This window comes from Phacochoerus africanus, chromosome 10, assembly GCF_016906955.1.
Source record: "Phacochoerus africanus isolate WHEZ1 chromosome 10, ROS_Pafr_v1, whole genome shotgun sequence".
NCBI lineage: Eukaryota > Metazoa > Chordata > Mammalia > Artiodactyla > Suidae > Phacochoerus > Phacochoerus africanus.
The window spans coordinates 8938119-8960086 of NC_062553.1; the positions used below are offsets into that span (position 1 = coordinate 8938119).

At 45.8% G+C, this 21968-nt stretch overlaps 1 protein-coding gene across 3 annotated transcripts in view; it reads right to left on the reverse strand.

The window, feature by feature from the left end:
• RAB28 (RAB28, member RAS oncogene family) overlaps window positions 1-21968 on the reverse strand; it is a 170707-nt gene that overhangs the window by 57531 nt on the left and 91208 nt on the right. Inside the window, exon 7 of one of the 3 annotated variants that reach the window (XM_047798051.1) lies at window positions 20510-21457. The exons of 1 other annotated variant lie outside the window; for it this stretch is intronic. In XM_047798051.1, coding sequence (XP_047654007.1) covers window positions 21365-21457 — 93 coding nt within the window. In that variant the 3' untranslated portion in view covers window positions 20510-21364. Of the gene's footprint in view, window positions 1-20509; window positions 21458-21968 lie in introns of those variants that run through there. One more of the 3 variants, XM_047798052.1, reaches the window with a different exon arrangement.

Here is a 21968-nt window from a genome sequence, read left to right on the forward strand (position 1 = left end):
AAGTGTTTATCCAAGTTGCCTCCTGCTTTCTGTGGCTCAGCCTCTCTTTTTAAATGTGGCTTCTCAGTTCCCTGCCCCTCTCTGCATGTTCTGGCTGCCTTTGGACTCTTTTAGCTGATGCTCTTGTTCATTCATTCTTCTGGTTTTCAAATTAATTTTTACTTTACCTATTTGCCCCAAAGACAGATGAAACACATAGGTACATAAAGGTTAGCAAAATAGATGCAATCAATACTGAGGAAGAAAGAAAGATACTTAATCTGTAACAGTTAACATAGCTGCTAGAGCTAAGCTTCAGAGAGAGAGAGATGCATTGTTACATCAGCTCCCTGTGCCAAAACAAAGACGCCTAGAAGTTTCCAAAGGAAACAAGGCTTTTGAAGATAGTAAATCCTAACATTTCTTACTTTATAAAAGGGACATTGACAGAGTAAGACACTATCAATACTTTTATGGGCTATGAAAAATGTTGTATAGGAGTTCCCATCGTGGCTCAGTGGTAACAAATCTGACTAGTATTCATGAGGACGAAGCTTCCATCTCTGGCCTCGCTCAGTGGGTTAAGGATCGGGCTTTGCCATAAGCGGTAGTGTAGGTTGTAGACGCAGCTCAGATCTGGTGTTGCTGTGGCTGTGGTGTAGGCCAGCAGCTGCAGCTCTGATTTGACCCCTAGCCTGGGAGCTTCCATATGCCACAGGTGTGGCCCTAAAAAGACAAAAATGTCGAATGGCTTCGTGGTGTTCCAGTTTTTACTGCTTCTGTTGGTAAGACCATTTTCTCTTGGGTTCTATTCTCTTTACAGTGGCCAAGTATTGATCAAGAGTTCTTACGGTTACAAATAATCTTCCACACCATAGTTCCCATTATGAGGGAAAACTCCGGTCCCATGGCAAAGCCAGTGGTGTCAGCCTGCACCATGGATTCCTTCCTCCCCTATAAGTAATGCTACTGTCCAGGTCAATGGATCTGACCATCAGATGCCTGTGGCCACCTAACCTCTTACTCACTGCCCCCTCCCATTACAGCATCTAAACAATTGAGAAGTGGACAGAAGAGCTACGTGGGATCAATTTTCCAACATGGTTAATGGTGGATCAGCGAGAGGAACTGGTCACAGTGCCATATCCTCTTTCCTCCTCCTCGATGCGAAGGAAGCAGGGCTCGGCCTCTCACCCTCCCTGTGCAGGTACAAAAGCGAGCACCAGGATGCATCTCCTTTATCGACGACCTGTCAGAACACAGGCGGGGACACCTGAGATAAGGCCACAGAGGAAGAGAGAGAGGAGAGGCGAGGACAAGCCAGAAAGCATGCTTGGATGGTAACCTTTAATATGGCAAAACCACCAATTACTAATTTAGGATAGTCGTCTATTTTTTTAAATATTTTTATCACTTAAAAATTAAATAAATAAAATAATTCTATTGCGTGAAATAGCAGATTGAGTCAAACAGCAGATTCCGAGGTGTATCACCATCTGGATAGACCTGGCTATTTGTTCATTGTTTTCCAGTGAGGCAGACACTGTTGCTTGGCATTCATGTCTTAAGGGTCATTTCCAGGCCCTACTACCTTAGCTACATTTTCAGTATTGCTCTAAAAGCTAAAACTTGATCTCCTGGCCTGCCCTGAACTAGAGCTGGCCTTGTGACAGTCCAGGTGTGGCCAGCAGGAGACAGGAAATCGCCCCTGGGGAAGGAGTCTGTGGTAGGCAGAATAATGCCCCCACAGTTCTCCATGTCTTAAGCACTGGAATTTGTGAATATGTTTCCGTCTCTAGAGAGAGGGACTCTGCAGAGGGGTTAAAGGCAAGGACCTTGAGGTGGGGAGATTCTTCTGGATGATCCAGGTAGGTCCCATGTTCCCCCAAGGGTCCTTATAAGTGAAAGAGGAGCAGGAGACTCAGAGAAGGAGACGTGACCACAGCAACATCAGGGCGATGGGATGAGAGACTCAACCAGCCACTGCTGGTTTTGAACCTCGGAAGGATTCACAAGCCAAGGCATGCGGGTGGCCTCTGAGGCTAGAAAAATCAAGGATATGGATTCTCCCCTCGAGTCTTCAGAAAAAAAAGCCCACCCCACACCTCTCCTTTAGCCTCCTGGGAATCCTTTTGGACTTCTGACTCTACACTTGGGTTGTTTTTAGCCACTGCTGTTTTTGTGTGAAGTCTGTGGCCGTTTGTTCCAGCCGCCATTAGGAACCACACAGTGCCTCTTCCCAAATAAACAGGCTTTGCCCTTTCTCTCCTTCCCCCTTCTTGCTGCATGGGCTGTGGACTCAGGATCCGGCAGGAGGGCAGCCTTCTTGCAGGTTTCCAGCAACCCCCAAGGATGAAGGATGCATGCTCAGGAGGGCAGAGCAGAGCCAGCATCTCTGGTGGCTTCACCGAGCCACCAGCCCTGGGCTGCCCACCTCTCAACTTCCTGTCACAGGAGACAAATACAATGTGGTATGTTTAAGTCACTGTAGCAGGACTTTGAGCAGTGGTGTCCCGGGGCTGACTCAACCAGCTCCTGCGAAGGAGGTAGTCAAAATTTTCGGAACTTCATGGGCCAGTTGTTAAACATGGACATTATTAAAAACCAAGTTATACAACCTTACAGCCAAATAAATCACATTAAAAAGAAAGTTAATAGACACTCAGAACTCTTTGATTTCTAAGTATTTTACGAGTTTTACTACTATCTGTGTTCTGGAGACAACTGTATGTGAAGGGTGGAGACATCATATTTCTCCCAATTCTGTCTCATGTACACAGAATACACTATGCATCATCGCCACGCCACATTCAGTTCCATCTCACTGGAAGCTTACAACCAGCCATGGTGGGAGTATCTGAACGATGGAAATCAGCAAACACTACAAATCAGGGTTTTATTTTTCTCCAGAGAGTTAATTGTTAATAATTTACTGATCTGCCCCTGGATTTGTGTTTCTGCAGCCAAATGCCTTTCTAATTGATGCATCCCTAATGCTTCTTAATGATACTTGTCAGCTCAAATTGTATTTGCAGGGGACTGGATTCTCCTTGTTTCTCTTTTAAATAAAAGATCTGGGAGTTCCCGTCGTGGCTCGGGCGGAAACAAAGCTGACTAGGATTCATGAGGATGCAGGTTCAATCCCTGGCCTCACTCAGTGGGTTAAGGATCCGGCATTGCTGTGAGCTGTGGCATGGGTTACAGATGCGGCTCGGATCTGATGTTGCTGTGGCTGTGGTGTAGGCCGGCAGCAGCAGCTCTGATTCAACACTTATTCTGGGAACCTCCATATGCTGCAGGGGCAGCCCTAAAAAGACCAAAAAAAAAAAAAATTTAGGTACCAGGCACCATGATAGACTCTTATTTACCTCACATAATCTTTCCTGAATCCCTGAAAGGGAGACATTATAACCCATTTCACACACAAGGAGACAAAAGCTCGCAGGAAAGAGGGATTTGCCAAAGACTGGGGACCAGAGCGGGGCCAAGACAGGATCGGAACACATTTTCGACTGACCCCGAGTCTGTGCTCAACCTCCAGCAGTGCAGTGTGCTTGGAATGTAGCAGACACTGAACCGGTGTTTGTGGAGGTACTGAAACACACATTACCTCTTCCTTCTGGATAGTTGGGGACCCAAGATGCCGGAGTGGTGTGCAAGGCGGCATTCACACCCTATGTGCAAAAAACATTGGTTGGCACCAGGCTACTTTTCCTGAACATCAAAGAGGGCCCTGAAACACTTATGGTTAGAAGATTGAGTTTCATGAAAGTATTAAATTTATGTTTTTTCGAACAGCATCACCGGGGGAGGCACCGTGGTTGCAACTCTCTCATCTTGAAATAGACACAGAGCAATTTCCTCCTTTGCTGGTTGTCAGCCTGGCTCCCAATCTCTCCCCCCAGAGCTGGCAGAATTTCAATGACTCTAAAATTAATCTGCGGGGCAGAGAGTTTGTCCAGTGCCTTGAAATTCTGGGAGCTTTGCTGCGGTCGCAAAGTCGGCGCCTGGGATGGGAAGCCGGGACGTCAAAGGTCGAATCCCAACTCTTGGCCCAACTGGGAACTTCGGACAATCCTGGGGACACGTTCTCCCCTGGTGTTATGGTGAGAAGACCCACAAATCATTCTGAGCTAGAGCAATCAGTCGCTAACATAAAATGGCTAGACACATTCATGGGGTTTTTAACTTAATTTTTTCAATTTATTTGAATTCCTAAGGAAGACAGACTCGTGAACAGATAAACAATGTGATGTGTGTCGTGAAAACGACATCAGCTGCTAGGATTGCGCAGAACCCCAGGTGACCAAGACCAGGGAGGTGGAGAGGGAGGATCAAGAAAGGCTTTTTTGAGATGATGGTGCCTGAGGTTAGGTTTAAAGAAAAACATGGAACTAGATAAGTGAGAAATTAGGGTAGGGGATTACAAAGCAAAGGGAGTCACCGACCAAGCAATTGAGATGGTTGAGCTACAAGCATCTCGGTGTTTTATAAAGCACAGAGTGTAAAACACGGAATGGCAGAGGAATCAGCCAGAGGGGTAAGCAAGGGTCTGAACACATAGGAAACATGGATATCATGGTAGAGGACCTGCCGTTTATCCCATATGCAGTAAGAAGCCATCAGAAGTTTTAACCAGGGCGTGACACATAGCCCTGTTTTTTGTTTTTTGGTTTTGTTTTGCTTTGCTTTTGCTTTTTAGGACTGCACCTCCAGCATACGGATGTTCCCAGGCTAGGGCTCAAATCGGAGCTGTAGCCACCAGCCTACGCCACAGTCACAGCAACACCAGATCCGAGCCGCATCTGTGACCTACACCACAAGCTCACAGTAACTCTGAATCCCCAACCCACTGAGCAAGGCCAGGGATCGAATCCACATCGTCATGGATGCCAGTCAGATTCGTTTTCAATGCACCACAAAGGGAATTCCCCATATAGCCCTGTTTCCTAAAGGCCTTGAAATCCATGAAAAATTTCTTACAAAAGAAGAGGTAGGAGACGAGGGCCAAGGGTGGAGCTGTGGTGAGAAGGTAGAGGGTCCGCACATAGATCCAGAATATTCCTTGAGAGAATCATAGGGCAGAGAGATTGAGGTTAGAGCTGGTCAAGGATTAACCCCCAAGTTTCTGGTTTGAGCAACTAGCCGAACGGTCATACCATTAACTATTAGCATACACACCGGAGTAAGTCTCGGGGGGAGAATGAGTTACAGAATGAGTTCGGTATGAGCTGTGTGCATGTCATCCAAGTGGAGATGTCCTGAAGCCAGTGGGCATGTGAGCCTTCAGAGAAGGGCGTGCTTTGTTCACCTTCGAATCCAATCTAGAGCAAATCCTGGCACACATAAATCTCCTAACAGGTATGCACAAAATGGAAGGATGGAAGGCTTAATAAACATAGGAGAAGGGTTCGAAGTAGGAACAGAGGTTTGATGGGGTGAGGTGAGCAACTTACTGAGAGTGGTTTAAACTGAGAAAGAATGAAACTCAAGACAAAGAGTCTCTCAAGTGAGAGAAGAAAAGGGAAGAGAAGGGAGGGGAAGGGAAGGCAAGAGGGCCAAGAATGAGATTCTTGGAAACACCCACATGCAAAGTCTGGGCAAGACAGCAGAGTGCAAGGAGATGGAGACTAGGGGCACAGAGAGATTGGAGGAGGACAAAAACACCTAAGGCTGCAGCTACAGCAATGCCAGATCCTTAACCCACTGTACCAGGCTGGGGATTGAACCTCTGCCCCAGTGCTCCCAAGATGATATTTTGCCACAGCAGGAACTCCTGGAAGCTCTTTAGAGGCTGATCCGTTTGGTCTTTACTGCCATCCTCAGCCCCTGTGATCCTGTCTTGTCCCCATTCATTGGTAGGTAAGTAACCTGCTCAAGGTGTCACATAGTTTGTACATGATGACATTGAAGCCCAAACCCAAGCGCAAAATTCTAAAGTTAATAAAGGGTACATGTAGATATGTAGATATTGTCATCTTCGCACATAATAAGATATATACACATGTGATGTGTTTTCATGATTCTCAAAAATCTGTAAAGTAGGTTTTGTCACCCCCGTTTTAGACATCAACGTAGTAGAGACTGAAGTTCCATTTCCATAATTGTCTTTCCCTAATAAGAAGGCTTGGAGATGTGAACCCACGTCTGTCTCCTTCCAACACCTGCGTTCTCCCGCTAAAGTCACTGTCTTAACTATGTTTTCAGAGTTAGGCAAGACCTTAGGGAGAGGGTCAAGTGAAACATATGCCGACTTCAGGGTTGGCTGGCACCTTGGCCACCTGCACTGTGGTGAGGACAGAAGCTGTCCTGTGGCTCCGAGGCGGTTCTTTGTTCCCAAGCCAGGGGCAATCTTCAGATTCTCCAGGGGAAAGGCTGGGACAGAAAAGGTGAAGAAGCAGTGATGACAGGCGTGATGGCAGATGGCAGCAGCATAGGAAGTTCTCGGGCTAGAGATCAGACCTGAGCCAAAGTTGCAACCTACACTGCAGCTGCAGCATCACTGGATCCTTTAACCCGCTGGGTCTGGACAGGGATCGAACCTGGGTCCTGGGACCTCAGACATGCTGCTGATCCCACTGTACCAGAGCAGGAACTCCCAAAGGGGTTCACTCTTAAGGCAGGATTGACTGTTTGAATCTCTGCCAATGAGCCTACCTTGAACATTTGATCCAAATGACATCAGATCATTTTTTCATCTAAATTATTATGCTGCTTAAGACTCCTTTGGCTGCAGGTAGTGGAGCCCACCTTGAACTAACTTAGGTGAGCGTGTGAGTTTCTTATAAGGATGCTCAATCTCACTCAAAGACATGTCACAAGTATTTGGACTCCAGGACATACTGTAGCCAAGAGTTTGAATATCATCATCATCAAAAAAAAAAAAAAATCTGTTCCCATCTTTCCTTCCTGAGCCACTGGGCTCTTCCTAAATTCAGGAATCCTAGAGAGGGAACTGGCTAGAAGAATGTGAATTGAGAGAGTGTTCCCGCTCAGCCTCCATTTAGGAATGGGGTGGGGACAGATAGGCACCGAGTGTTAATCTTAGCGCTTACTAAGTGTAGGGTCTATAGGAGGTCCTGGGAGAGAAGAAGCAAGGGCAGCCAAAAGCTAGAGAAGAACCAGATTCCTCCCTAAGGAGCCTCCCATGCTGGAAGAGAAAATGATGTCATATGGCCCAGGCAGTGTCGCCGTCAGGCTGCATAGAGACATTGGCATCCCATCCTACACAGGGCACGGATTCTGAAGTGGGCAAGCAAGGCATTAGAGGTCCATGGTCAAATGCATGTGCCCTAAACACTTGAATCACACACAAGATGTCGGTGGCACGAGACACAAGCAGAACCAAAACCGACTCAGACAACACACCACCACCCTTCACTCCAGGGTGCATGCTCACTATTGACAGCTGTCTCTCTTCTCATGCTCTTTTACCAAGTTTGTGGCATTAAATCCAGAGAAGTTAAACTTACATAGACTGTGGCTCATTAACTTACCAAGGCCACTTAGCACTGAGCTTGAGAACCAGGCTCCAAGCACAGAGTTGCCTGACTTTTTGGCCCATAATCACTCCCTTATACTGGGAACGCTCCTAGAATTAGTTCATCCCTCATTCTCTGAGCCTTTTAAAGACGAGGCCCCCCCAAATCCCCCTCCTTGGAAATCCCTGGTCCCCAGCCCAGAGAAGCCCAAAAGACTGCTCAGGTAGGTCCACATGTAGGACTGAATCGGGCCGGGCTAGACGAAGCTGAATTGGGAGGTCATCCGGGCAAGCACAGGGGGACAGAGATTCCAGGGCCGCTGGTGGGAAGTCATTCATTTTCCGAGGTTGTAAATGCTCTAAAGGGCTTATCAAGGCGAGGTTTACAAATGGGGAGCCTTGCTGTTTTAACAGATTAACCGTAACATATTGATTCATTGACCTGGCAACCCCTTTCTATGAACTGCTGCTTTACGCTTGACTCTTTTCCTGGCTGGTAGGCAGATGAAGAGGCCACTGGGCTGACAAGGGGGAGGCTAGCCATCCCCAGAGCTTCCATTAAGCAGTTAGGCACAGGCTCTGCAGGCTTTGATATACCCTAGCATCCAGCCAGAACTCACACCTCACTCTTTCCTACATGGTCACCAAAACCTTCCACCCAACCCTGCCTAAGGCCCCGTTCTAACCAACCCTGCGCCAAGCCTCCTGTCTAAATAGCACAGAGGAGCACTGCTGTTGCTGCTTTGGTCAAGTATTCAGGTCACAGCCACACTGGACAGGCCAAAAGGGCTGCAAGCACGTCCAGTTATATTTTCTGATGTGGAATAGGAAAATCTGTCCTCCGGAGACATGAACTAGCGTGAACTTTTCTCACTTCCTTGCTCTCATTTAACCTCCAAACTACTCCAAGAGGTAGGCAGTGTTCTCTTTATTGATTGGATAAGAACACGGAGGCTCAGAGAGTTTCAGTTAACAAAATATAGTTTACAGGGGGTAGAACCGGAGTTCTCAGGTCTGTCAGATTTCAGCAGATTTGTTTCACAATTCCAGGTGGTCTAATCCAGGTGCCCTAACGTACCTATGGTGGCAGATTGTTTTGGACACCTACCCAATAGCCACACTCCCCTTTCCAGAACGTCAATTGGCTCAGATATGCTATGGCCATGTGCTTCCCTGAAGACTAGGATGCTCCCCATCCCAGGGGGTGAAACTTGGAGAGTCTGAACCAGTGATTTTCAACCACAGATGTTCATTAGAGTCTTTGGAGTGCGTGCATGCACACACATACACACACACACATATGCGTGTACACGCATGTGTGTGTGCACAACAGGGCTCCAACTGAGCCCAACGAAGTCAGTCTCTAAGGATAGAACCTAGACATCTGTATGTATTTTAAAGACTCCCCAGTTCAGTCTCAGCCAGAGTCGAGAGTCCTGACCTTAGTCATCTCCCTGGCCATTGGTCTAAGTTAAGCCTCTGATAAAATTCTGGCCAACAAAAGGGGTGAGAAGTCTTCTAGAAGGTGGGGCTTTGGGGACATTTTTCTTCTTTATCAAAAGGAGGCATGAAGATGGGATGGGCTCCCTTTTCTCTTTCTTACTTTTGGATTTTGTGCTGTAAAGATGTGATTCCTGGTGTTATTGCAGCCATCTTGCGACCATGAGGGAGCCAGCCAGCCAATAGGCTGAGGATGGCAAAAAAGAAAGGTTAAGAATCTGGGACTTGGTGACATCTTTGTTAAACAACCCTGGAATCACTTTCCCTTAGAATACTTGTTGAGAGAGGGGATCAATATTCTTAATTGTTTAAGACACTTTAAGTTGGATATTCTGTTGCAGCCAAAAGGATCTCAACAGATGATGCCCACTGAGGAGCTGCACCTGCCTACTGCCTGCGCTACTTCTAACAGGGGCAGAAGTACATCAGCAGCTGGGGCCCACCAGACAGGAAGGCCTGAATTTAGTCTCAGCCCAAAGGACTAATAAAGTGAGCTCTGGGCGTGCCATTAAACAACTAGTTACCATGAGGGCAATTCCAGTAATAACCATGACATTTATTATGCACTTACTTCATGCCAGGAACTGTGTAAAGCAAAGGGCTATAAGTATGTCATCTCATTCCATCCTTAAAATTACCCAGTGAGATAAGTATTGTTATCTATGTTTTACACATTAGGAAACGGAGACCCAGAGAAGCTAAGGAATTTGACGGTGTTTGCATAGCTAGAGAGTGGCAGAGACAGGACGCTAACCCCAATCTGTCAGACTCCCAAGATTTTTCTTCTTTCTAGGAGACCACGTTGTTTCATTTCCCTGTGACTTATGATGTTCTGTGTGTTCACACATTCACTGAAGTGCTTAACGATGCGAATAAAAGGCATTCGTCATTGTAATCCCTAATGGAGATAACAGAAATATTAGCGAAAGCTGAAGTGAAAACAGTGCAAGTGAGGCCTAATTTTTTACAAGGCCAAGGAATAATTTACTTTATCACAGCAAAGAATTTTATTTGACAAACGCATACTTTATCATCTCTGGTCTGCTGAAAATGTAAGTTTACATTTTTCCTAGCCATAAAATTAAAATAATTTTGGCTCCAAAAACTGAGAAGAAATCCCATTCTTGGTTCAAGCATTTCCCTGGAAATTTAAATGCTAAATATGGAGTGTGAACAAACACCATTCCCGACGGGCAGGGCAGACTCGGAGTCTGTCAGAGCAGGGTTCAACTTCCCAGTGACCGGGTGACACTGGATGAGACATTTCACCTCTCCAAGTCTCCGCTTTCCGATCTGGAAGGTGAGAACGCAACTCCCACGGCAGGCCTGGGGCGAGGGTTAAGCCAGATGACCCAGGTACGCAGCACAGCCATGGAGATGTGCGGTAAGGCTTGGCTGTTGTGACGACTACGTACAAAGGGCCTGGGGTGGGACCGGAGCAGAGGGGCTCCTCAGGCAGTCCTTGATGCTTTCCCACCACCTTCCCTCTCTTGTTCCTCATCACCAACAGCCTTCAGGGCTGGGCCTCCAAGGAGAGCATGGAAAACACACCAGATGGGGTCCCCTGGGCCCCTGGTGGTGGGAGGAGTCATGAGCCAGCACCCACATCTTGGTTCACTCAGCCTCCTGTCAGCTTTACGGGATCAGCCCTACACCCTGACCCCAAACACAGGGCAGCCCGCCAGTCTGTGAGTGGGCCACCTGCCAACGGAGAAGACGAATCTGAGAAAGTGTCAGAGGATTGGGAGAAGGGACAGAACAGGGGGTGGCGGTGGGGTGAGAGGAAATGGTTAAGCTGGCTCAAGAGCCAAGGGTTTGGAGGAAGCTGGAAAGAGACAACCCCCCACCCTCAACTTTGAAACAAATGAGGGGGATTCGAATCTGGACGGCCAGTGGGAGAAGCAAAAGACGGGACCTCAGCAAGGCATCACCTCACATGGGGGGGGGGTCTCTGGCTGCTTTATTAGGGGTGGTTAGCCAAAACCGGACCCCACGTCACACTGAGAAAAGCAGACAGAAAAGGCCGATAGCTCACATACACGTAGGGAACTGCTTTACGTTTTTGAGGTCCTCGCCCCCCCCCCCACCGCCCCGGGATTAGCGTCTCAGGGCCATCCCCGTGATTATCATCCCCCTTTTTACAGATTTGCACATGAGGCTTCAAAGCTGGCAGTGAGTTCTCGGTCATATAAGGGAAAAGCGGGTACAGAAGGAGACGAATTTGTCCAGGGGTGGCCCAGACAGAGTCCTGGGCCCTGCATCTGGGCTGGAGCCCCAGAATCAGTAATTTTTTTTTTTTTTAAGCTTTCCAGGTGATTCTGGTCACACCCAGGTTCGGAAAGTACTGACGGCATCTAACAAACCCACTGCAGATAAAGAAACAGTGCCTGACAGGGATGGGAGAATGTGCCCACAGTCACAGAGCGGTTCACGGCTGTCTCTCAGTCGACAGTCTCCAGACAGAGCTCCTCCCAGCTCATGCCGTGGACTGCTTCTGATAACCTACAATATAGGTAGGTCTCATTCATTCGATAAACCTTCATTTAGTTTTTTGGCTGCACCCACACCATGCAAAGTTCCTAGGCCAGAGATCAAACTTGCGCCATGGCAGCAACCTGCACCATAGGAGTGAGAAAGCCAGATCCTTAACCCACTGTGCCACCAGGGAACTCCTGATAAACATTTATTGAGTGCTTCTTCAGTGCCAGATGCCAGGGAGATACAAACAACAGGGTTCTTGGCCTTAGAGGGTTCATGGTTTGAAGGGGAGCAGGACAAATAGCCTGCAGCCTGGTGGTGCCTCCAGCTCAGCTGAGTGCTTAATTTAGCTCAGGGCCTCTGGTGGGGCCTCAGTCGGATGAAAAGCTAGAGGATTCACTTTCACGTACAAGCAAAGAGCACAAGAGTGCCTGGTAACTTCTGCCTGAAGCTGGGGTTGGAAGGCGTTGAGGGTAGGACTAAGGCTTCAGAGGAAGGGAGAGAAAAATAAGGAAAACAAAGGCTCCTTATATGGAAGGTGAGTTACTTTTGTTTTAATAAGCCACTTGTGTGCTGTGACTTTATACAATTCAAGTAAGAATAAACAATTCTGAACTAAAGACTTCTAAGGATATTTACTATGTGTATAAGAAACAATCTGGGGAGTTCCTTTTATGGCTCAGCGGAAACGAACCCCAACTAGTATCCATGAGGATGTGGGTTCGATCACTGGCCTCGCTCAGTGGATTAAGGTTAAGCCGTGAGCTGTGGTGTAGGTCGCAGACGTGGCTCGGATCCCATGTTGCTGTTGCTGTGGCGTAGGCCAGAAGCTGTAGGTCAGATTCGACCCCTAGCCTGGAAACTTCTACATGCCGTGGGTGTGGCCCTAAAAAGCAAAAAAGAAAAAAAGAAAAAAGAAACAATCTGACATTACTGAAATACAGTCAGACCAAGAGAGAGGCTCCAGGAGAACACCCCTGTGGGCCAGTCTTCCCGACCATTCGACGACCATACATATCTGCCTTTGTTGGTGGCAGTCAGCAACGCCAGTGCCACGCAGAGGACTACACAGGTCAACAGACCCACGACATTTCCAAGGGGAATTTACCATCTCTCTGGTTGCCAAGGTCATCGGGAAGTGCACACTTTCACTTGCCATTAGCAGGATAAGTTGCATGATATTTCTGAAGAGCTATTCGGCACATTTTATAAAAATAGCTTAGGAATACTATTTGAACCAGCAATTCTACTTCTAGGGATTTATCTCAAGGATAAATATGTAAAGGAAGATACAGAAAGATATGCATAGGATATTCAACAAAACATACTTTTATAATAAGAGTGAAAACTTGAGGGGAAAAAACAAATGTCCCAAGGACAATGATTAAATTCTCTTGCTATCCACTTGAAAACCACGAAGCCATGAGAAATGATGATGTCTATTTATGTTTTATGGATTTGGGAAATGTCTATAACACCACTTACTGACGCAAGAAAATATCAAAATGAGTTATTTAATATAACGCAATTTAAGTGTAGCTTCTGGCCACATGCATTTACGCATATACGGGACACCATTTTTCACCAAAACGTTAACAACAATGAACAGGGGAGGAGTGATTTTAATTTTTTTTTCCCTCTGTTCTAAGTATTTTACAATACTTCAACCATCAAAACAAATGATAGAGTTATTTTCATTTGGAGATGAAAATTTTTGAAGAAATTAGGCTAATTCCAACCTGAGTTAATAGAGACTGCAAAAATTCTTTCACTCTTTGTGTTTATAGGCTCCCCTTTTAAATAGATATTCATGTAACCTGTTTACATATTGTCATGAAAATAATTTTTTCATTCATTTGAAACTATTTAATAAGCACCTACTATGAAGAAGGCACAGAGATAGTAACACGTAAGGAGTGTAATGTGATGGCTAAGAAGTCAGGCTTCTGAGCCAGGCAGACCGGAGTTTGAATCCCTGTTCCCTGACTCCCCAGTTATACAACCTTGGACAGATTATCAAACTGCCCTGAGCCTCAGTTTTCCCATCTCTCAGAGATAATACAAGTACCCATTGTATTAGTCACCTGTTACTATAAAGCAAACTACCCCAAGACTTAGTGGCTTAAAACATTAATGATTATCTCTCTGTTTCTGTGGATCAGGAATTTGGAGGGACCTCCCTGGGTGCTTCTACCTGAAGGTCTCTGGGGAGGGTGCAGTCAGATGAAAAGCCAGAGGGTTCACGTCCAAGCTGGCTGCACCCAAAGGGCTGGCAAGTCAATGGCGGGCATGCCAGGACCAACCTGAAGGCAACCAACACATGCATTAACTGAGATGTTTACAAAAAGCTCAGTATATCTGCGCTGCATCCATTACGAGCCGCGGTGACAATGAGGAGCGCACACAACTGTACACCGCAGACGAGCCCCAGGAAACTGCCCAGAGACACTAGGTGGTTTGACTAGTCCATCATACAGCCCATTGATTTTTGCGCCGAGAGAAGGAGCACGTTTTCTAACTTGTCTCTTCAGGGTCCCTCTTTCCCTAGAGGAAATCCCAGTGGAGACAGAGGTGGGGACCACTTGCTAGAACAAAGTAGTTGCCAGAGTTGAAGATGAACAGATGTCTCAGAAGGCAGGATGGGGCAGCTGTTAGAGGATTCTGAATGTCAGGCTGAGGAAGTTATTTTCCTTTGATGGAAAAGGCCATGAGAAGCCAAGGGGGCGGGTGTTAGAAGAGTGATTTAATTCAAACTCGTGGGTCAAATTCATTCTCACAGCCGTTGCATGCAGCTGAGGCGGAGGTCTCTGAAGGAAGCAGGCTGTTGGAACAATCCAGGCATCAGGGGATGAGGGCAGTAGTGGTGGACAAGGAGAAGGGGCCTGAGAGACACAACGGCTAGGAGCCCTATCCACGTGCAACCCGTGGACTCGGGTTCCTTAAGGATTAGGGAGGCCACGTGACAAGGCGTAGGTACGAGTGGCTCAGCTGTACGTGCACAGGGCCAACGATATTTGCCCTCCTCAGCCCGAACTCCAGCCCTGAGTCCACTTCAAGGACATTCACTATAACTTGGAAGCAGGACTCTGAAACAAATAGTCTGCCTTTCCTCTCCTTTCCAGCTCTCCAGTGTGGAAAAGTGATGACATGAAGGGCCAGACAGAATGGAATGTATGTGGGCCTGAGCTCAGCCCACGGGTCCTCCTCTACAGAAAGTCTCACTTCCTGGGGGTGAGGCGGTGGGAGGCTGCAGGCCAAGCCTTGCTTCCTCTGTCAATCTGTTCTGACCACTCCCTTAGCTCTGTCTAGGGGACCGAGCTGCTCTCAGCATTCCACCCACCACTTACCAGGATAGACTCTCTCCTGACTCCTCTGATGCCAGGATGCCTTGCAGACTTGAGGGCTGAGACGGTATCACTAGGCACCTGAGCCCCTAAGGTCTAGCCTTGACACTATAATTCTGCTCTCCAAAAAAGTTTGACAAATCGTTTTCTCTCCTGATTTCATTAACTTTACATACAGACACCAGGGTTTACAGTCACAAGGGTTGTGATCTGGCCACCAAAAGGCAGAATTCACCCCATCGATAGCGCTGCTATTCACATCACAGGTCTTAGAGATTTAATCACCCATTTTCCAGGATAGTAAAGTGACCTGTTCTAACATAATAGTGTGACAGTTTTCTAAATGAGGGAAATAAAGTGACTTAAGAAAGGAACATTTTTTTCTTTCTAATTGGCACGATTTGATATGGGCTAGCAGTGGCCCTATCCATACACTGGCTTTATTTGGCCAATATAACTTTTTTTTTTAATGATTTTTATTTTTTCCATTATAGTTGGCTTACAGTGTTCTGTCAATTTTCTACTGTATAGCAAAGTGACCTAGTCACACATACACACATACATTCTTTTTTCCTCACATTATCATGCTCCATCATAAGCAACTAGATATAGTTCCCAGTGCTACACAGCAGGATCTCATTGCTTATCCATTCCAAAGGCAATAATTTGCATCTATTCACTCCAGATTCCCAGTCCATCCCACTCCCTCCTCCTCTCCCTCCCACTCCCCCTTGGCAACCACAAGTCTGTTCTCAAAGTCCCTGAGTTTCTTTTCTGTGGAAAAGTTCATTTGTACCGTATATTAGACTCCAGATATAAGTGATATCATATGGTATTTGTCTTTCTCTTTCTGACTTAGTTCAATTAGTATGAGAATCTCTAGCTCCATCCATGTTGCTGCAAATGGCATTATTTTGTTCTTCTTTATGGCTTTAAAAATGGCTTTATCCCACTTTTAAAGTTCCAATATAACTTTAAAAATGGGAATGGAACAGCTTTAGAAAGGCACAGGCTCTCCAAATGACCCCCCACTTGTTACTGTCTTATACTCTTACCTGCTTTTTATTCATTTATTTACCTAGATAGCCCCTGAGGCCATATGAGTTTACAACTCTGCCATGTGACATGACACTTCATAAAGCAGATGGCTACAAGGTTCTTTCTTAGGCTGGACTGAAATCTTCTTTCTACAGCTTCTGCCTATCCATCCTATTCCTGGAGTCCTATAGGTTTTATACTGGAAGTTGCATCTTTCCTAAAGCCTGGTCTTTCGCCTTTTTGGAGATGACAATCAGAGTCTCTCTGAGGCCTTTCCTTTTCCATGTTCAGCGTACATCCTTCAACTGTCTAATGTGACACTGGATCCCTTCACCATAACCAGAATGTGCCCCTTCTCAGCAAGGGCTCTCATAAGAGGAAAGAGACCGCAGGCATGGCCTACGCCCTTGCAGTTCCATGTGTTATCCAAGGCCGGCACATTAGTATCCCCTGGCAGCATGCTGGCAACCCCACCCTAAAACTATGGAATCAGGATTCTCCAGGTGGTTCATGTTGCACAAATCAACTCAGAGAACAGAGATTCTTTTTGCATTAACACAGTCTAAGACTTCGTTAATCAACCTTTGAAGAGGCAATTCTATTTTTGACCCTGATTCCCATTATCTAAAATGTTTTTTTTTTCACTCGCCACTAAGCCACATCTTCCTAGATGATACTACAGTTTTATTGAAGCATTTTAACAGTCTGATTATAGTCTGATGAGTTATACATGTACCTAGACTAAGACCTTAAGGGCAGAACACAGAGCATGCTCATCTCTGTCTTTGGTGCCAAGCAAAGGCCCTGGTGCATAACAGTTGCTTATGTAAAAAAGTAAGAACGACAACAACAAAAACTAGACTAACACTGGCCAAATGATCGAGGAAGCTGAGTTATGCTGTTAAACAATTTGTGGCACTTGATCTGGGGCTCAGTGTCTGGGCCTGGGATTCTCCCACTTGCCACCTCTGTTCCCTCGGCATCAGCTCTGTACTTAGGCAGGTTCTCCCATTGTGTCCTCAAGACACTGCCACTGTTGCTCTGAGCTACAGCCCTTCTCATTCAAGTCCAGTGGAGAAAGTGTCTGTCTGGAAATTTCAGGGGATAGAAGCATTCTTCCTTTCTTTTCTCTTTTTCAGAAACCTCAGCGAATGTCTCCTCCAGCTTCATTAGCTCTGCTGGAGTTAACAGCTCATTTTGGAGCCAATCACTGAGGCCAAGAGGAATTAATATCCTAATAGGCTTAAGCTAATAGGGATCCACCCTAGAGCTGTGAGTGGCTAAAAATGGAGGTGGGCTCCATCAGGAAATCAGGAAACTGTTGATGGAAGAAGTGGTGACAGGATGCTGGGGAGGCCACAGACAGATGTCTGCCACAACCTCACAGGTCTGCCTTTCCATATCCTTTGAACCTTGCGACTGTTTTTCAGGATGTCCAACGTTACAGCAATCACCAGCAAGGGTTACAGCCAGAAAACTTTTCTATTTTTAAACAACACACAAATTATTATGCCTCATCACATTGTCTCAGAGATCAACTTTAAAGGGCCCTGGCTTACCTCCTCCTGGAATAATAAAGCAGTCACAGGAGTTCTTTGCGCCACTCCAAAAACCACTCCAGAGCGGTTGGCCACACATAATAGAGGGTGCACTTGAAAGGCAGCATCCAATGACCAGTTCTGGCTGAAAACTTTTGTGTTTTCAAAAGTTCAATAAGCAGCAGAAGTGACCACAATGTGTTTGAAACTTTATAGCATGTGCCTTCAGGAGACAAAGTGCCTAAAACTAGATGGGAAGACTTGTAATTTTTTAAATTAAAAACTGTAGATAGGAGAGGTAACAGTCAAAGTAAAATAAGCATGAATCCTACGTTTTTGCTTCAAAAATAAAACCCGAAGTATGGGGAAAACTGTAATATGGAATTCAGAAATCCGCTTTGGCCCTTTGCTCTACTACACGCTCACTGTGCCTGCTTCTTTGAGCCAAAGTCTCTCTCGAGGACTGGTCGAGCCTGCAAAAGAGAGACATAAAACCGACCAGACCGGGACTTCCTGTCGTGGCTCAGTGGAAATGAATCTGACTAGCATCCATGAGGACGCAGGTTCGATTCCTGGCCTTGCTCAGTGGGTTAAGGATCCGGTGCTGCCATGAGCTGTGGTGCAGGTCACAGACACAGCTTGGATTCTGAATTGCTATGGCTATGGCAGGCCGGCAGCTACAGCTCCGATTTGACCCCTAGCCTGGGAATCTCCATACGCCATGGGTTCGGCCCTAAAACAAACAAACAAACATCAAAATAAAACACACACACCAAAAAACTCAGAGACCCAAGGCAGGGGAGGCACTTTACCGTCATCACCTCAGTGATCAGAAGGCAAATTCACCACCAGCAGCCTCTTTGGACACTCGCTGCTCGCTGGTCTAGAGGGTCGGCATGAAAGAGTGGGTGCGCCCACACGGGTCATCACCGCTCTTCAAAAGAACAACGTAACACCAGGCCTGGTCAACTCTCAGGGAGGTCAGTTGTGTGATCTCTGCAAAGGAAGGCCACCTAATCCAGTAGCCAGCCTAGTCCACCCTAACTCAGAAATGGTTTGCGGGGATCGTGGCTCTGCCGCTTCCTAGAGGACAGAGCTGCTGTAATCGCTCACTCCCTGCTGCCATCAAGTCCTCATGTGCATCACAGGGACAATGACACCGTTCTCTTAGACCACTGGGAAAATAAAACAGCTCATGTGACAAGTGCCTAGAAATGCCCTGGACAAAGCAAGACTACAAAGGCCACTCTCTCTCCTGCCCTCTGCCCAGAGTCCCATTCAGTGCTCTGATTTTATAAACAAACACAAAAGTATTTTTAAATAAATAAAGTATTTTTAAATAAAAAGTCTGATCATAGACGTTTTGTAATTTCTCTCTGCCTCCTCCAGATGCCTATACAATCATTACCTATGTGTTAAGTCATACCTTTCACTACTGCAGTAATTAGGACTGGGGGGAAAAAAAAAAACCTTTTGCAAAAAACCTCAAATTTTCACACAGATGTAGAAATAATATGAAACGATAAAAAAGGCATGGCCTCGCCCCTTCCTGAATGTAAAACCTGGGTGAGTTTAGTTTAATAGTGGACTTCAATCAATTACAGCTTTAAAATGTGCAACAGCAAATATCTCTCCTACTAGATTGTTAAGGTCCTTGAGGGTTGAAATCTTTGGTGCTTTTTTCTTTTTTTCTTTAGGGCCGCACCTGCGGCATATGGAAGTTCCTGGGCCAGGGGTCAAATCGGAGCTGCAGCTGCCAGCCTTTGCCAAAGCCACAGCAATGTGCCACCTACACCACTGCTTGCCACAATGCCAGATCCTTAACCCACTGAGCAAAGCCAGGGATCGAAACCACATCCTCATAGACACTACGTCAGGTTCTTAACCTGCTGAGCCACAAGGGGAACTCTGAGGGTTGAAATTTTTTATTAAACTTTATATTCTCCTCAAGGCCCTCGCGGACTTAGCAGCATGTATTAGAAAGATGGTGAAAGGAAGGATAAACTGAACTATCTTGAAGGGCATGCCACCTTGAAAGGCTTAAAAGGCTGCTTAGTTGCTATAAAATGAAAAACAGAAATCAAAATAGGGAAAAATTAGACTCACTGCCAAATAAGTACTGCACTCCCAATTTTAAAAATTTTCAAATCACTCTTGAAAAAGTGTTACCCTGCCCAAGAAACAGAAGATCTACCTAGGGATCTATCTCTGTGATTCGATGACCTCTGACAAGTTCCTATAAAAAAATTTAAAAAATTTAAAAAAACATGGTTTTACCTCGTGGCGCCCACCCACGCCCGCCGGTCCCCCCGGCCCCCACACGCCGAGACAGCAAGGAGCGCCAAACCACCAGGTCTTCCCCGCCTCTAGCAGTTCCTCTTCCTCTCCAAACTTCAGTGCCCTCAGCCACACAAGATGTGAAATAACAAGTTTTCTAAAATCCCTTACAGCTGTAAAATTACATGTCCAAAATTTCTGCACACTTGTGGCAGGTCTCCTATGAGGAAGGCACCCTGCTAGGGACTCGTGAAAGACGAGAGAAAGAACAGAGCCAGGACTGTCCTTCAATAAGGTCTCGGTCCACGAACAATAAAACACAAGGGCATGAATATCTGCGACCCGCAGCAGGAAGCCTCGGAGAAGTACTCACGTGGAACTGGCAGCTGTGGAGACGAGGAACGGTTTTGCGGAGGGGCAGTGTTCACCCTGTTTCACTGTGACAAATACAGAGTACCCATGTACCAGGCACTGTGCCTGAGCACAAAGACACAACACAACTGAGACCAGGACAGGGTCCTGCCCTCATGGTGCCTGAAGGCTGGCTGGTGGAAGGCAGGTTTTTGGGGAGGGGGCAGAATTCCAGGCAGAGGGACCAGCGCAGCAAAGACAGGAAGGCAGAGCATCGCAAAGCAGTGGGAGTGAGTCCGAGGAAGGCAGTACACAGAGAAGAGGCAGGGAGGCAGGATGAAGCTGATACAGAGCCCTGGAGCACCAGGCTATGGAGTCTGGATGTGAATCGGCCCAACAAAACACCCTAGCCCTAGGGGACTGAAGTTCACGGATCTTCACAAGATCACTGATTTGTACCCAAATACGCTGCATTTTTCTGCAGCTAAAGGGAATACCGCTGAAAGACAATTTCCCCAAAGAAGTAATTTAAATAAATTTATTTGTAGGAGAAGAACATCTGAACATCAGGTACACTCCGCCCCACAGTGATTCAACAACAGCCATAACTCCCTCTGGCAGTACTCTTACGAGGTCTGCAGGAGAAAGTCTACCTGGAGCATCAGCTGGACATTCATCTGAATTCACAAGGCCCCCTAACCTGAGTATTAAACAATACATAATGACCGTGATACAGTAATAAAAATACAATATCAAATACTCACTACTTTGTGAGCTACGGCTACAATATAAACAATTTAGGCCCTTTTTTAAAAAATGAAAAAAATATTTCTATTATAGCTTTATTTCAAGCATTTCAGTTAGATACAGCTTTATATATTTTCACTTACAAGAGACAGCAAAAGAATGCCTTCTTAAGTATCTGTAGATAAAATATATTACTTGTTTAAATGTTTGCGCTCCGAGGCATACTTTACCAGGTATGAGCTCTGATGAGAGAATGAAACTGTGCTGTGGCAAAATCCTGGCTGATGATCAAGATTTGGATAGGTTTTATATTTGTTTAAAAAAAACTGAGATTAGGGAAAAAAGAAGTGAGGACACAAAGAGAAGCAACATTATTCTTTTTCAATGAAGCAGTCTAATTCCAGAGAATGGGCTTTCCTTGTTGAAGTCAAAGTGTGTGGTCCCGAAGTTGAATTCTTTCCAGTCCAAGGAGCTGCCTGTGGCTAAGGCAACACGTAATGATGAAGTGAGTTGAGAGGAAAGTGTTAACTGAACTACAGAGATGGTCACTGATAAAACAAGCTCCTAGAGGTCCTCAGGCCCACACAGAGGCGAAGGGCAGCCGGAACAATCAACACAAAAGAGAAACGCGCTCACTGAACTGCACACATAGAGCTTCTAGGAGGGTTAACAGTTCTTGACATAGGTTCCTGGTTGTAGTTTACAATATCTGCCTTCACCACCCTCTGTCATAAAAGAAAACAGAGTTATTATCAGGACATCGGAACATTTAGAAAGAGCTCCTTAAAGTCTATTTTTATTCTGTGAACTCTGGTGAACTCCTGGTGACAGACATCACAAATGAAGCAGAGGCTGATATTAAAACAATCAACAAGAACCAACGAATACGGAGCTGGGATTTTTCTTTTATGGAGTCTTCTCTGGGTTTGTGACATGAACTTGAGGTTGTCACAAATCTAATAAAAAAAACTGGCAAATCAATAAGAAAACTGAAGCCTTGGTTGTAACTTAGAGCAAAGGAATTAAAATGAATCATTTACACACTTTAATTCATAGATAAGACCTCACCATTTCAAAATAAATAATGTCATTATTAATACCTCCATAGATCATTATACCCAGCCATTAATTTTTTTAGAATGTTTATCAACTTGAGTTAGTGAGAAGAGATATAAATGTGAAAGAGGAGTCACATATAAAGAAAAAATGTTTTGAGCAACACAACTTTTTTTTTTT